The sequence below is a fragment of the Gymnoscopelus microlampas genome, assembly GCF_963454915.1.
Source record: "Gymnoscopelus microlampas genome assembly, chromosome: 14".
NCBI classification, from domain to species: domain Eukaryota; kingdom Metazoa; phylum Chordata; class Actinopteri; order Myctophiformes; family Myctophidae; genus Gymnoscopelus; species Gymnoscopelus microlampas.
This window is the reverse complement of record NC_139951.1, coordinates 36454333-36470970: the sequence shown is the minus strand read 5'-3', so window position 1 is coordinate 36470970 and position 16638 is coordinate 36454333. Positions and strand designations below refer to the sequence as shown.

Here is a 16638-nt window from a genome sequence, read left to right as displayed (position 1 = left end):
GAGAAGCCCCCCCTCTTCAGCATATTATGATTCTTATTAAGCAAATGTGTTTCAGTCAAAAAGGGCTATATCCGTTTGCAACTTTGATAGGTGTGCAAATATTTTACTGCGTTTCACTGGATGATTAATCCCTCTGGCGTTCCAAGTCATAAATTTTGTAATAATTTTGATAGGATTAGGTACAGCCATAGCTTGGTAAAGAGCATTATAAAATTACCTCCTGGTCAAAAACAACACAAGCACAGGACCCCTTGGTGGACAGTAACTCTCCGCAAGAACAATGCATCATTAAAGATATGAACAATAAACATAAGAAAAACAACAAAACAACACAAAACATCGCAAAAACCCTCTGCCGGCCCCTCCCCAAATGAGAGACTGCATAGACCCCTCCTGATGTAAAGTAAAGTAATGACATTACTGAAGGTTTAGGTAGAAACGTTTGGTTTTTTCTTCTTGCAAAGATTTAATGCTATTTTTCCATTTAGCAACAAATTATAGTGACTTCTGATGCGATGCCAACACCAACTCCACGCTGCAGTATTGTTAGCTCTGCTATGGTGCCACGTGTCTACATAGGTGGTGCGCCTCTTTCCCCTCCTAGCTGTGCCTTGGGTTGGCACTTGGCTCCCACAGTGTCCGTTTGCTTACCACCAGCCTCATCCTTCTCTCTCTGACCTTGTCTGTGACCCGTGGGAGGCCGCCGTAGAGGTCCTCGTTTCTGATGTGGTCCGCCAAGGACACCATGAAGTGCCATTAGCAGCATTCTATTGTAGACTTCTAGTGAGACTTCCAATCACACTATATAATGCATCATAACAGTTATTATAATGCATTATGAATGCATTATAATTGGCCATGATCCTGGCCAAAATAAAAGGTCTGTGAGTGACCGGTAATGATAAAGTATTATGATGCTTAACCTTATAAGTCATTGTGAAAGGCTTTATAAAGTGTTATGATTGCATTATGAGTGCTTATCTTACAATAAATGCACGAAATCTCTGTACGTGTGTCTGTAGTTAACGTGTTACGAGGGCCGTCAGACCGACTTCAAACTCAGCGCACAACAACACAGATATTTAAAGATCAACTAAAATTTAGAGTAAAGAAATAGGTCTTGAGCTGTGCTTTAAAGCTATCCACAGTGGCTGCCTGCCTTAGGTTTAATGGGAGTTTGCATGCCGTCGGCCCGTAGAAGCAGAATGCTGCTTCACCGTGTTTTTTATGTCATTGTAGGCACTTCGAGCAGGCCAGCAGTGCTGACTCAGCACTAGAAGACCTGAGGAGCAGTTTGGAACATATCTAGGCAGGCAGTCATAGAGGTAGGAAGGTGCCAGACCATTGAGAGCTATATAAATAAGTACAATTATTTTAAAAATCAATCCTAAAAACAACTGGGAGTCAATGTAGTGAAGCTAAAACTGGAGTAATATGTTCTCTCATCTTAGTTTTAGTTAAAACTATGGCTGCCGCATTTTGAAACATTTATAATCTGTCAGTTGTTTTCTTTGGCAGGCCAGAGAAAAGTGCATTGCAGTAATCAAGCCGAGAGAAAACAAAAGCGTGGATCAATGTTTTTGCATCGTCCAACGACAGATAGGCTCTGATTCGAGCAATATTTCTAAGATGAAATCAAATGGCAATCAAAAAAGCAGAATACAATCCACTTCTGTAGGCTAATTGCCAAATTATGTATAATGTGTCATTATCATGATGACATGAATCATTATTATTATGAGTGTTGAATTTATTATGCATTATATAGGCAAGTGCTGCTGGGTATCTGCACCTGGACACTAAAGAGGATGTCTCATCTCTCTTATCTTAACCTATAAAAATACATCATCATAATGTATCAGCTAATGTATGTTTTGCATGAATGATATATCGGGTAAATCTGCAAATGAATAACTAAAGCTGTCAAATGATTAGCCCAAGAATCAGGCCAACATTGATGGGGAAGAGGCAGCCAAATGTCACATGTGGTGTGTGTGTTGTTCAAGTGACAGCCCACTGACCAAAATGTCAAACATCCTGTTCCTGGAGTGACTTCCTTTACATTGATTTTTTAAAACACCACAAGATTTCAGGCTACTGAAAGTCTACTGTACTGTAGTCTACTGTAAGTAGGCTACTTTACATCAACCACTTCAGCCCATATATTTCGACCATTTGAAAATAGCCGATCTACAAACTCACAATGCACAGCGATGTGAGGAATTGTGAGCATGTACATCTGCTATTTTCAAAGGATTTTTTATACATCTGAAAACTTGTGAAATGGGACATTCTGCATAATGAGTAGGCTACTTTCTACTTTTGGTAGCCTACTTTAAGTACATTTTGATACCAATACTTTGATTTTGATTTTGAGACTTTTACTTGTAACCGAGTATTTCTACATTGCATTTACAAAACAGTAGGATTTAGTAGCCTAATGTGTTTAGTAGCCTAATGAGCCTTATCGTTATTGTTCTTTTTAATGTGTTCAAAGGTTATAACAGTATTGTAAATGGAGTAAAGGACGGAAACAAACAACTGAGGACCCACCCACTTATAGCTGCTCTACAGCTAAACACTCTCACTGTCCTCCCTTCCTGAATCTGCTCTGTTGAAAACACTGCTCTCTCTACAGTAAGTTCATCTCATGGATTTTTCCATTGTAAAGTATGCGCGGAATATGAAATCAAACCGACGTATTGTGTAACGTGTCATTTAATAGCAAGTGTATAAGAAACGTGGTTTGATTGTTTGTTTGTTTGGAGCATCAGACAGTGAGCTATTATTACCTGATTTTACATTAGCCACGTTAGCCAGCTAGATGAAGGGTCACGTTACTGTTAGCAGTGGATCAAAACCCCAAAAACCTAAACGGAATGTTGACGCGTGCCATGCTGATAATCTGATACTGTAATCAGATCTGCAGTTGAAAGAATGTGATGAATGAATGATTGATGAGTGTCTGGCTGACGGAATGATCTATGGGTCGTGTTATGTTTTACGGCGGATCACCCGGATGATGCTAGAATGCTACTAGACGTCCTAGCCATGGATAACTTCAAAATAGTGTTTGCACTTTCTCCCTTTTTGGCCCGTACATCTACATAAACGTTCAGATTTCAAATATAAATTGCTGACCCCATGGCCAATGATGTTGCGATTATGTACGGGCCGTCAGAAATGCCCGTATCTTCCGTATTGTTCAATAAAAAGCATTTTAATCCGATCGGTGGACATTTTCTCAGAGCTATAATGTATCAGAGGAAGTAATACACCTCCCCACCGATAGGGTCGCGTGGTTGAAAGCATTTGGAAAAATACGAAGAAAATGGCCACCAATCGGATTAAAATGTTTTTTATTGAACAATATGGAAGATACGGGTACTTCTGAGAGCCCGTAACATCCGTGGCCAGAGGTTAAGCACTTTATATTTGAAATATGAACGTTTATGTAGATGTACGGGCCAAAAACGGATAAACTGCAAACACCAGGTTGGAGTTCATCCATTACTGGCTGTCATGTATCAGGACTACGCTAGACGACCGTCCCAACTTCTGCGGTGCAGCGAGGACACAGTGATGTATGTTCTGTTATGTAACACAAACAGAGTGGATGACGACAACATATATTTAGCATACGCCATTGTGTACGTGTGTTACGTCCCTGATGTAGAGGTTCATGGGGGGTAAAGCTGTAGTACAAACGACTGGCGATTCACAAATCCCAGGCCTAGTCAAGCTCGATTGATCTAGAATGCTTGCTTGCTTGCGTAGCTTGCAAATCCTGTTATCCTGCTGGGTGTGGGTGGGCCTCATTTTGGATCAGCGGCAGAGACAGTAGTAATCAGTAAATGAGCGGGGGGAAGGGCGTAGCCTGTCCGAATATACATGCCCTTGAACAAACTCTTCAAGTCGTTTCCTTTGTGCATGGAATGTTAATAGTTTGCGATCGATTGTTTGCTGCAGGACTGCAACAGGTGCCTTTTCCTCCAGTCAGATACTCAGATTACAGTCATTTGCCTAAACGAGGCGGGGCATGGCCTGCACCTATAACAACTAACTTTGTTACTCCTATTTATATACACACACACACACACACATAACTGGTTGAAGGTTGGCCTATACTAGGAATCGACGTACAGGCAGAGACTCAGTCACAAAAGATACCATAATATTAATAAGTGACAAACGAGAGTCAGAATCAACTTTATTGTCACATAATCATTGCATGGTTACATTACATGTGTAAAAAAAAAAGCTGGACATTTATTTTTTGAGCAAGCTCTCAACATTGCAGTTACAGGAAGAGTCAATTAGTGTCTGTGTAGGGAAAGAGAATAGAGAAGGAAGTCAAGTAACAGGAAGGCACAGTTAAATCAAACAAAGTCCAGTATATAGGCTACATAATAGATATAGCACTCCATAGGCAGAAAGGTTTCTTGTGCAGGTGGAAAACATCACGCATTATAGAAAGTCAGCACTACAGCCGGTATATAAAATCAAAAACATGATAGCAGCAGGTATAAAATAACAGTTTTTATGGTCATGGTTAATAATAGCTTGTTTAATAATACATGTAGTATCAGTCAGTCACATCATAGACAAGGTAACCAAATATGTTTATTCATTACTGAAGTAAATAAACAAAGTATCTCAAAACAGTCAAGAAAATAAGTGTGTAACAGGATAGACAAATATCAAGTAAGAAAAATAATACATTGAATAAGGTATAAACACAGCAGCAAAAACAAAACAAACACACACACACACACACATACACACACACACACACACATACACACACACATACACACACACACACACACACACACACACACACACACACACACACACACACACACACACACACACACACACACACACACACACACACACACTCATTCGGGTTCCGTTGGGGGCTCAAGTGTAAGATTGTCAACGTGCGATAGAAAAGGCTGCCATGCTTTATAGAATTTTTAAAAAGAGCCACGCAATGTGTATGTAATTTTTTCCAATTTTAAAAAGTACAGTATGTCACAAATCCAGCGGGAATGGGAGGGTGGATATGTTTTCTTCCAATGGATCAGAATAAGGTGTCTTGCCAACAGAGTGACAAAAGCAACAAAGTCCGATTGATATTTAGGCAGAGAAATTGTCTCAGGAAGAACGCCAAAGAACTAAACTATGACTTAATCTCATTCTCAACCCTATAGGTCATAAAGATGAGCTATCCTGGATACCCTAATCAGTCCGGTGGGTATCCACCTCAAGCAGGGGGCTACCCGCCACAACCAGGGGCATATCCACCCCAGCAAGGGGGCTACCCCCCAGCGGCGGGGGGCTACCCTCCTGCAGCCGGAGGCTACCCACCACAGGTAGGAGTTGTCCCAATTATTACCTAATCGCAATTATTTTTGCATAATTAGTCAGAATCGTTTCTATTCGTCTGCATAAATTAATCTATTAACCCATTCAAACCGGGAACGCATCTCTGTCATTTTAGATTTCTTTGGCTATTAAAAAATAGCAGATCTATAAGCTCATAGCGCGGCAGAGTGCCGAGCTATGAGCTTGTATATCTGCTACTTTTGAATAGCCAAAGAAATCTAAAATGACAGAGATGTGTCCCTGGATTGAATGGGTTAAAAACAGGAAAGCTGATATAGCCGATCTACATGCTCACAACGCGTTGCATCGCGCCACGTTGTGAGCATGTAGATTGACTATTTCCGCTCTTTTTTTATATCTTTTGGAAAGTGTACAATTATTAAATATATGGCCTGTTTAATTGATGGTACGTTATTTATTTTTTATGATTTATGCTGGTCATAAAGATGAGCTATGGATACCCTAATCAGGTATGCTGGTAGGTAGGTATGCCTGGTCATGCTCAGTCATTCCTTTGTAGATTTAAGTCATATCTGCCCTGAGCAGATATGACTTTGTTTACAAAGCCTAAAAAGGAAAACAGAAAAGTCATTTTTATCCTTATGTTGCAGTGTTCAAAGACAAATACACAATTAAATCATTAATCGCATGGATTGAAGTTCTAAGTCACCACGACTGATTTCCAGTGGTAGAAAAAGTACCTCACAACGCGTCGCGATGCGACGCGTTGTGAGCTTGTAGATCGGCTATTTTCAAATAGCCTATGTATAAAATAGGGCTAAAGTGGTTAATATATGTTTTATAATGTAATAGTTTATATCTGCAAAGTAACTAGTATCTAAAGTCTTCAAATAATTGTAGTGGAGTAAATGTACAATATTTGCCTCTGAGATGTAGTGGAGTAGAAGTAAAAGTATTGGAAATTGGAAATACTCAAGTAAAGTACAAATACCTCAAAATTGTACTTAAGTAAAATGTACTTAGTTACTTTCCACCACTGCTGATTTCAGTCATTTGGATTCCATAGAAGTCAGCATGTCTTCTATGGAAGCATGCCATGCACCCAAAATAGGCTATCTACAAGCTTACAACACAACGTTTTGTAAGCTTGTAGATGGTCAAACTAGCAATAGAATTCCTGAAAATCCAAATGATTGCAGATATTTCTTAAAAACAAAGGTTAACCCTCTGGCGTCTGGCATGTTGTTTTAAAATGCAAAATACAAAATAGCATCAATCTGCGATTTCTTCAACTGGTTGGCTTCCAAAACATCATAATTCTACACATTTTCACACTGTTTCACAAATTGCATCAGGACTTGGCCTAACAACATATTTTCAGTCGTGAGATTTTATTTCGCTTTCATCCATGTTAATGGCAATTATTTTAATTGTCAATTAATTGTCGAGTAAAATATCATGCTCGTGACAATCTTAACCCACAGGCAGGTGGATACCCACCCCAAGCCGGGGGCTACCCTCCCCAACAAGGCGGCTACCCTCCCCAACAAGGCGGATATCCTCCAGCCGCAGGCGGCTACCCTCCCCAGGCTGGGGGGGGCTACCCTCCCCAGGCCGGGGGCTTCCCACCGCAGCAACAGCCCGGAGCAGGGGGCTATCCCTCTATGCCGCCAGCACAGGGAGGTAAGGCTAAACACTGTTGTTTACGGAAGCCTTTTTATTTTCCTGTTAGCTTTTTCATTCGTTCACAGAATTAGTGCATCAGGATATTTCTGACTTAATGGCTGTAAGCGAAACCCCTCCATTTGAGCATTACGTAACCAATCCCTTGTCTCCAGGCGGAGGATGGGGCGGAGCACCAGCAGGCGGCTTTGGAATGGTACATTTAATCTCTTATCTTACCCCTCACCTCTACACTGTCAAGTGATTAATAGCATATGGACTGACTTAAGCATAATCTCTTATTTGCTCAGAAACACCTTATACATATATGTGCATTCTACTAAGTTCCTGCCATCATGGTAGTGTTGATTTTGACAGCAAATTCTGATTCAGTTTTAGTCATAGTCTTTTGAATCAAATTCCATTTAGTTTTAGTCATACTTTAGTCATCTGAAATGTTTCACTGTCTAGTTTTAGTTGACTAAATATCATAAGATTATAGTAGACTAAATCTACAGTTGATTTAGTCGACTAAAATGTATTTTGGCGGTGCCTTGATGGCGTCGTAATGGCTGGGATTTTACACTTGGTTGCATGCTGAAAATAGCCGATCTGCGACGCGTTTGTGAGCTTGTAGATCTGATATTTTCAGAGCGTAACACCTGAGCGCAACCAAACGTAAAATGACTTGTCTTTTAGTTCTACTGGATCTCTTCTCCACACGTCCCTCCCTAACATTTTAGTCTAGTTTTTATTTGTTGACGAAATTGTCAAAATATTTAGTCTTAGTTTTAGTCATCATAGCCTAGTTTTTATTTAGTTTTCGTCAGTGAAAAAAGGTAGTCGAGGAACATTTTTCGTCATAGTTTTAGTGGACGAAATCAACACTCCATCATGGCACTGGTTTGTTCTATAGATACGTTATGTCACTGTGTACTTAACGCTAATAACGTCCTTCCTTTTTTCCAGCCGGGAGGGGCTCCGCAGGGCTATCCAGGAGGGCCGGCGGGAGGGGCTCAGCAGGGATATGGAGGAGGGCCGGGAGGGGCTCCGCAGCAGGGATACGGAGGGGGGCCGGGAGGGGCTCCGCAGGGATACGGAGGGGGCCCTGCGCCAGGACAGCCGATGCCGGGTTACCCTGGTGCCCCAGCAACCAGTCCGGGACATGGAGGAGGTGCCCCTGCCGTTCCACACTCTCCTGTCAATGTACGAACTTCAAGTCTGGATTCATTCAAATATTTGTCTGCAAGCAGTGTTGCCAGATTATGTGAGAGAAACAAGCCCAAAAGAAGCAACTATGGGCCACATGAGCATGTTAAACATATACATCAGCTATTTGAAAATAGCAGATCTACAAGATCTTCCTCCCAAGAGCTAAACTCTTGGGAGGAAATTATAATAAGCAGACCTGGCAACACTGTCTGCAAGTGCAATCTTTATATGCACGTGTAACATTTCTCCTCCTAAAGTTTTATTGTTTTATTTTTAAAGTATGTATTTTTCTTATGTTTGCTATTAGAGAGGATTCAGGGGCTCCATTAAAGATACTCCAGGAGCTGATCCGTTGAGGGATGTAGAAGTTCTCCGCAAAGCAATGAAGGGATTCGGTCAGTATTTGGTCAGCATGTATTCTTGCACCTGTTTGAATTATGGGGTTAATACATGCAATCCTTAATGAAAAATAAAAATAATAATAATTTAACTATTCACTTTTTGGAACAGGCACTGATGAGTCCGCTATCACTGAACTTCTGGGAAGTCGCAGTAATAAGCAGAGGGTCCCGCTGGTAGCTGCCTACAAAACTACTTATGGGAAGGTAGGAGTTACAGTAAAACTACTTTATGGGAAGGTAGGAGTTACAGTAAAACTTCTTTATGGGAAGGTAGGAGTTACAGTAAAACTTCTTTATGGGAAGGTAGGAGTTACAGTAAAACTACTTTATGGGAAGGTAGGAGTTACAGTAAAACTACTTTATGGGAAGGTAGGAGTTACAGTAAAACTGCTTTATGGGAAGGTAGGAGTTACAGTAAAACTACTTTATGGGAATGTAGGAGTTACAGTAAAACTTCTTACTTGTAAAACAGTCGAAAGTTCTTCCTTTGCCTACTGACCACTAAATGGAAGTTATATCTTGAGTGACCTTACTTTCAAGTGTGTCTGTTTTTCCACATAGGATTTATTCCACGATCTGAAGTCGGAGCTAACTGGAAACTATGAGAGACTGGTTGTTGCCATGCTGCAGACAAATGCACATTTCGATGCGTCTGAACTGAGAGAGTCCATACATGTCAGTAATTCCATCGCTTGTGTTTTAAGTAGATGATACAATATTTGTTTTGGGAGACTCTACGTCAGCAATGGCGTGACTCATCACACAATGTGACCAGAAGAAGTTCTGTTCCATTCTGACAATAAAGACCAGACAAACGGAAAATTCAATCATGAGTGATAGCAAACAGCCAGTGTGCTTGCTTTCCACACAAGCTGGTTTTGCAGTCTGTTTGCATTACTTATTGACCAATAAGGCGGTGTTCATTTAACCCATTAAGACCGGGAAAGTATCTGTCATTTTAGATTTTAACCACTTTAACCATCTTTGGCTATTCAAAAATAGCAGATATATAGAATCTAGATCTGCTATTTTTTTGGAGGAAAATCTTTGAATATTATGTTTTTTAAAGCGAACATTTGTAACTCAAATCTTTGCTTTTGGGGGATTCTACAAAGGTCTTCTAAATCCTAAACAGTTAAAAAAAAGAAAAATTTGATGTTGCTATAATATCATTGGTTCTCAAACTTGTTCCCCCCCGCCCATTGCGGACCCCCCCCCCCCCTCTACATACAAAAATAGCAGATCTACAAACTATGAGCTTGTATATCTGCTATTTTTGAATAGCCAAAATAAATCGAAAATGACAGAGATGCGTTCCCGGATTCAATGGGTTAAAAGTGTTTATTTTCCTGTGCAGGGTGCAGGGACTGATGAGGCCTGTCTGATTGAGATCATGTCATCTCGCAGCAATGCAGAGATACAGGCAATCAATCAAGTTTACAAATCTGGTGAGTGCCCCCACACTCTTATTATCATCTCTGTGTTTGTTTCAGGTATTCACAATGAGCATCATGTACTCACCGCATGATTGTAATTGGATTGTATAATTTCTGTGCTGCATTGTGGGATTCACAGAGCCCCCTACAATAAACAAGGGCAATCACAATACGCTGTTGTGTTTCACAACAAGCCAGCTCGCCCCCTCTCTTGTAGCACGTTATCACTTGTCTACCAAAAGAGGTCACATGTTTTAGATTCTTTAGAGTTTAACGTATTCGTGGGACAATACGCGTTTTGCAGCTGCACTTACTCATGCACTCCTGCACTTACTAACCTCTAAGTACAGAAACCGTTACAACATGTGTAATAGTTAAGCCGTGTGGCTGTGTTTCAGCCCAGGTTTGTTTTTGCGTTCTCAGCGCCCTCTGGTGGGTGTACAAAAGAAAGCTTTGAATGGCTCAGCTAATAAGTAAATCAAATGGAGGAGTCAGTATTAACCAAACAAATCAATGAAATGTGGGCTTTATTCTGTGCTGTATACTGTGGAGGTGATGGTCAGATGTATTGTGTTACTTTTGCATCCAGAGTATGGAAAGACCCTGGAGGATTCCATCAGCAATGACACCTCAGGGCACTTCCGTAGACTCCTGGTTTCCCTCTGTCAGGTAGGTGTATCTGCTGCAGTTTATTATTCAAACAAGACTGCACTGAGGAGGAGGAGGAGGAAGTTGAATTATTGACCAGAGTGCAGTGGTACATCATAAATAATGTATTAGATTCAAGATTTCTTTGCACAGCGCCTGTTGAAACGTAAATTGTTGTTTTCTTCTTCCAGGGCAATCGAGATGAGAGGGAAAACGTGGATGTCGCTATGGCCAAACAGGATGCTCAGGTAAAGATTGTATTTAAAGACTGATAATATTTTTAGAGCGTCCATTAAGCGCATAGATGATAATAATTCATATCTGTGTGTGTGTGTGTGTGTGTGTGTGTGTGTGTCTAACAGAAATTGTATGCTGCTGGGGAGAATAAAGTAGGGACTGATGAGTCTCAGTTCAATGCGATCTTGTGTGCTCGCAGTAAGCCTCATCTTCGTGCAGGTATGTATGTCTGGAGTACCTGTTATTTTCCCAATGTTCTTTTTAATACTGTTAATAATGTTTTAGTGATAAGTGACATTGACGATATTGTTTGACTATATACCGTCCTGCCGGAAACTCTTGTCTCCGTCAGTCTTCCACGAGTACCAGCAAATGTGTGGCCGGGACATTGAAAAGAGCATCTGCAGGGAGATGTCTGGAGACGTGGAGGGTGGCATGGTGGCAGTTGGTAAGTACACTCACGTAAACACACTTACAGCAATGGCGGAAGTTCTCCGATTTTGGGCTTAAGTAAAAGTAGCAATACCACAGTGTAGAAATAACAAAAGTCCTGTATTCAAAACCCTTCTGAAAGCATTTTTTTTTGTAGCTGCCAGCGCCTTAGATTCTGCTATGCATTTCTATGGTAAAGGCATGCTGGGAGTCTTCCTCTTCCCTGTGCCGTGCCTCGCGATTCAGCAGTATTTGGATGCCTGGGTGCCTTGAGTAAAAAATAGTTCAGCGTTTGGAGAGAGAGTTTCATCAAAGTAGTTGGTTTTTGTGCCTTTTCTTGTCGCATCTAGATTAAGTTGACACTGTTTATAGATGTGCTTGTCCCACTATAACTAACTAGATCCTCTCTTATCATGCTTGCACTGAGATTTATCTCTAACTCTGCATTCAGGATCCATCATTGCACCCTGTATTCATTAGTTGGTTTGTCGTCTTTAACCTCACGCAGGTTACAGCGCTGCTACATCTTCCTTTACAAAGCTATTCTTGGTAATCTCTCCCCTTTCATTTGTTCAAAGTTTGTTTTGATCAAAAACTCAGTAAAATGCCTGGCTGCGCTGTACTGTGCCCAGTGGTGTGCTCTACTGTGTTACTCTATATACATAGTGTGACCTGCAGAAATTTTTCATAGCCAAGCGTAGCCCTCTACCAGAGCACGTGAGCGGAGCGTAGCGGGTGGAAATGTCGCTCGGCGCTCCAGGGGTCTGGTTTCACGCTCGCTATTCGCTCACGTCGACTCCCCCCGCGCTCCGCTCCCCGTCGCTCCTCGCTCACGTTGATTTGCGCAAATCTCGCTCCATGCTCCGCTCAAACCGGGTCGCTCAACAGTAAAAAAAAGAAAGTAGAAATTCTAATGAAATCTCGGTGCGCTGTGCACTGCTGGATGTCTGTGTGTCTCTGAGTCCGTGCGACCGGGCATGCTCAAACATTCAGTGCGCGGCCCCCTCGAGGGCGGCTTGGAGCGGGAGGCGGTCCTCGCTCTGAGTAGCGCTCCAACCTTTTTATAAACCAGCTCCGCCCTCACGTCAAAATCGCGTCGCTCTGCTCCGCTCACATGCTCTGCCCTCTACTAACCATTTCATCCATTGAAAACACACTAGCGCATACCCACGACCACGCGCATGTCGTTCAGGGAATGATTATCGTATACCTCCGAAAAAACCTAGAACACACTGTCTGTGCCCCTTTTGCGAACTGAGGCTGGTAAAAGAAGCCTATTTTATTTTGGCCCTTAGGCTTGCAATGACCTTCAGACCAGACTCACATTGCCTTCTTTAATTTCACTTAGGAGTTTTAAAAATATTATAGCGGACGTCCTCGCCAGAAGCTGTTCCTGCTCTGAGGTGTAGTTTTTTGATTGGTGTTTTATGATTGTTTTATTGCTTTTACTTTGTTTGGTACTGAAGACTTTTAAACCTCACGTACTCTCACTGGAGTAATGTTCGGTAGTCTGTCTGTATGCTTTTATTTTTTGGAGTTTGTCCTGTATTGTGTTTTTGTAAGCATGTGAATGGCCACTGCGGAGACTTTTTGTCTCAATATATTTTAACTGGTTACATAAAGGTTACATATCATTGTAATTCTCCTATGCAGAGGGTTGGAGTGACACTTCCACAAACATGGACAGAGGTGTCTCGCTCAGTGCTCTCTGGACATGATATCCAAAGTGCTCGGTCTAAAAAGAAAAAAACACTTTCTGTGGATTTAAGAATATATTCTATTAATGCTGGATCTTTGGATTTTTACTGTGTTGCTATAGTAAAATCCTCAGTGTTTAATTAACTCTGAGAACGGAAAAATCAACCCAAATCCATTTGTACATGCTCAGAGTGAAATTTAGTGTGTGCTACACAGAACTGAAACCACTCATTTGACAATTTGACCAGTCCGAATGACCTAAATTTCAGATAAGTGCAGATTAGCGATGTTTGGCTGAATCACTTCAAATGTACGCTGATGACACTCTTCCATTATGATCTTAGTGGTATTTTGAAGTGAAGCATCTGCTTTTAGTGTCTGAACACTGATGTCTCCTCCTGTCACTTTGCAGTGAAATGCATCAGGAACACCCCGGCCTACTTCGCAGAGAGACTCCACAAGGCCATGGCGGTACGGTGTGACCTACTATCTTCCATATTCCATTGTAAAAACCAGTGGTTATCAAACATTATCATGTCAAGGACCCCCAAATCGATTTGTATTTGACCGCGGACCCCTATCTAAAAAGATTTTCTGCCAGGGACCCTCATAAGGGATAAAGGTTTTCAAAACGTCTTCCAAAATAGACAATCTACAGTAGCCTACAAGCTCACAGCCTGTCGCATCTCGACACGTGAGCTTGTAGATCTGCTATTTTTGAACCACTCATTTTTGATCTGCTATTTTTGAATAGTATTCAAGTGATTCAAGTGATTTTGATTCTATGATAACTACTTTTGTTCCCCCTGGAACCCCCTCAAGGACCCTTGGGGGTCTGCGGACCCTACTTTGAGAACCACTGTTAAAAGCTACAAATGCAGATCAAACGTGTTTGTGGGCATATGTAATGTGTAGTGTTTATGTTAACAGGGAGCGGGGACCAAAGACAGGACACTCATCCGTGTCATGGTGACCCGCTCTGAGGTGGACATGCTGGACATCAGACAGGAGTATGTGAGGGTCTACGGCAAGTCACTTTACACCGCCATCTCTGTAAGTATGGAGCAGATTAGTACTGGACTATATATATATCGTTGCTGTCGAGTGGAAACCTTGTATGTCCAAAACAGTTACTTTTCAGGAAGACATTTTTTTGTGTTACAATAGTTAAGATTTAGACACAAGCTCTTCTTAATACTTTTCATTGGTTCAATATGTATAAACCCCACAGACACACTTTCACTTAAAATTGTTTTTAAACAATAGTGAAAATAGCAGATCTACTCACAACCCGTCGCATCACGGCACGTTGTGAGCTTGTACATCGGCAATTTTTGCTACTTTTGTGTGATACTGTATTATGATGAAGTAGAGCATTCATTTACAAAAAACATTAACATTCGAAATATGTAGATGTGCCCGATAGCAACGATAACGATATTATATCAATATCGTGATATGAAACTTCATATCATTAGGAATTTTGGGTTATATCGTGATATGGCATAAGTGTTATAGTTTCCTATGGTTGATTGATTGATTGAATACTATATTAACAATTTGAAAAAAGTACAGTGGTACGATTATACAATGAAAAAGGATAACACAAAAAGCCCCGATGGCTTGTTTCACTGAATTCTACATTCTACACAGTGTGCGTGCGTGCGTGTGGTCTGCTACAATGGAGTGTCCCACTTGATTAAACTGGAATAGAGATACTGATATTCTTTATATATCTGTGCAAAAACTGATCAAAGCTGTTGAAGTTGATTCATTCAGTTCAGTTTTGATTATTAGTAGTTATAAGTTTCAGTCCTACAGATACAACAGGTTTGTTGTATTTCAACACGTAACCTAGTCCCCTTCTGTATTCCTACACTTACAAATTCAATAATGGTTTGATTGATCTATATATTTATACAGTCTTGCAGGGAGAATGCATGTCAAACAGTTTAATTCCTAATACCATTTTATTTTCCAATCTACTATGTCCTGTGGAAGGAAATTAATACAAACTATTGTATGCAGCAATCGTCAGAGAGAAATACTGCATCCAAAACAACAGGACATTCGATCCCACTGTCATAATTACATGTCATTGACATCGCTTCAAAATTACAGTTGACAGCGAGGAGCGTTCCCATTCTCAAGTCAAACGCGATCAATTTGTCCGTCCTCACGTCTTGTTCTCGGCGCGAGGAAACGATGTGAGTGAGGGACGCGAGGATGGAACAAAGAATTGGAATTTGTGGCGATTGTGAATTTGTCCGTATGATGACTTTCATTGGGAACTGATTTCCCGTAATACTATCATCTCTCTCTCTCTCTCTCTCTACCTCTCTCTCTTCCCTAGGGTGACACCTCTGGAGACTACAAGAAGCTGCTGCTGAAGCTGTGCGGTGGAAGTGACTGAACACACCACACATGAAGGAACCACGGCCATAAGGACAACGTATTACATGCTTCATAGTTTAACCGTCTCCCATGTCCTTATATCAGCCTGTCATGCATGTTAGTTCACAGTATATCACTTCCCTCTTGGGATAAGTCAATGTTCATGTTAGTGGAACAAAACTATATTTCAACACACGTACAATCTTTGTGCTACTGCATAATGCTAGATGTTTGCCAAGATTATATATATACTATATACTATATATAGATTAATAACAAATTTTAAAGTGCCTCTGTGCCACTAACGGACCACAGCTTTAGTCCTGTTTTCAAAAATTAGCACCTTCTTTTATAGCATTTATTTTTTAGCATATTGTTTTCAAGCCATCAATTCAATCAGCAATGTTCAGCAGCTATTGACACACTGTTGCCTTGTATTTAAAATGCTGAAGGCCCAAAGCCTAAAGGAAGGAATCCTATGCCACGTCAGTGTACAATGTATCTCTTTTATTCAAGCTGGGATCAATATTATATGTACAAAATGCAATCGTTACATTGTTTGTCTCTCAATATTGCAGTTATAACATTTTCATTTACCGATATACCGCATTTTACTGGTCTGTGTGTTCGCCAGCAGAGGGCTCCCTGAGCTCAAGTAAAATTTTAAGTTGTATGTAGATGGTTTGATTGCTTCAACATAAATAGTTTTGATTTAGAATGTATTCACTATTTTACTAACTAGTGATTTGTTTTATTTTTTACATATGTGCAGTATGATTCACCAATGGTTCATGCCTTGAACCCAAATTGATGCATTTGTCATTTTGTACCACTAATCGCCATTTCATAGTGATGTACTGCAATATGAACCCGTAACTCATTTCAATAAAATGCTCTGACATATCAGGATTTGCAGTGTGTGAACTGGAGTGATGTATTTGCATAAACATCGAGTGATGATTCTTTGTTGGGAGCTCGGTCACACACAATGAGAGATTTGCATTTCAAATCCAGTTCCATTTTCTCCTCCTTGGCCTACTGCCTACTAGTGGTGGAATAAGTACTCAGGTTTTATTTATTTTTACTTAAGTAAAAGTAACGATACAACAATATAAAAATACTCTGTTACAAGTAAAAGGCCTGTATTAAAAATGTTACTTGAGTGA

The 16638-nt window shown here is 40.7% G+C and overlaps 1 protein-coding gene across 1 annotated transcript; it reads left to right on the top strand.

Annotated features, from left to right (window-relative positions):
• The first annotated feature begins 2493 nt into the window (after positions 1-2493).
• LOC311059882 (annexin A4-like) lies at positions 2494-16381 on the top strand. Its single transcript, XM_084077986.1, has 16 exons — positions 2494-2637; positions 5217-5378; positions 6837-7035; positions 7191-7231; positions 7984-8220; positions 8534-8621; positions 8737-8831; positions 9189-9302; positions 9985-10075; positions 10653-10732; positions 10903-10959; positions 11074-11167; positions 11301-11396; positions 13491-13549; positions 14009-14131; positions 15432-16381. Exons 2-16 carry the CDS (start codon positions 5226-5228, stop codon positions 15489-15491), a joined length of 1587 nt encoding a protein of 528 aa, XP_083934112.1. The 5' UTR covers positions 2494-2637; positions 5217-5225; the 3' UTR covers positions 15492-16381.
• Positions 16382-16638: the final 257 nt, after the last annotated feature.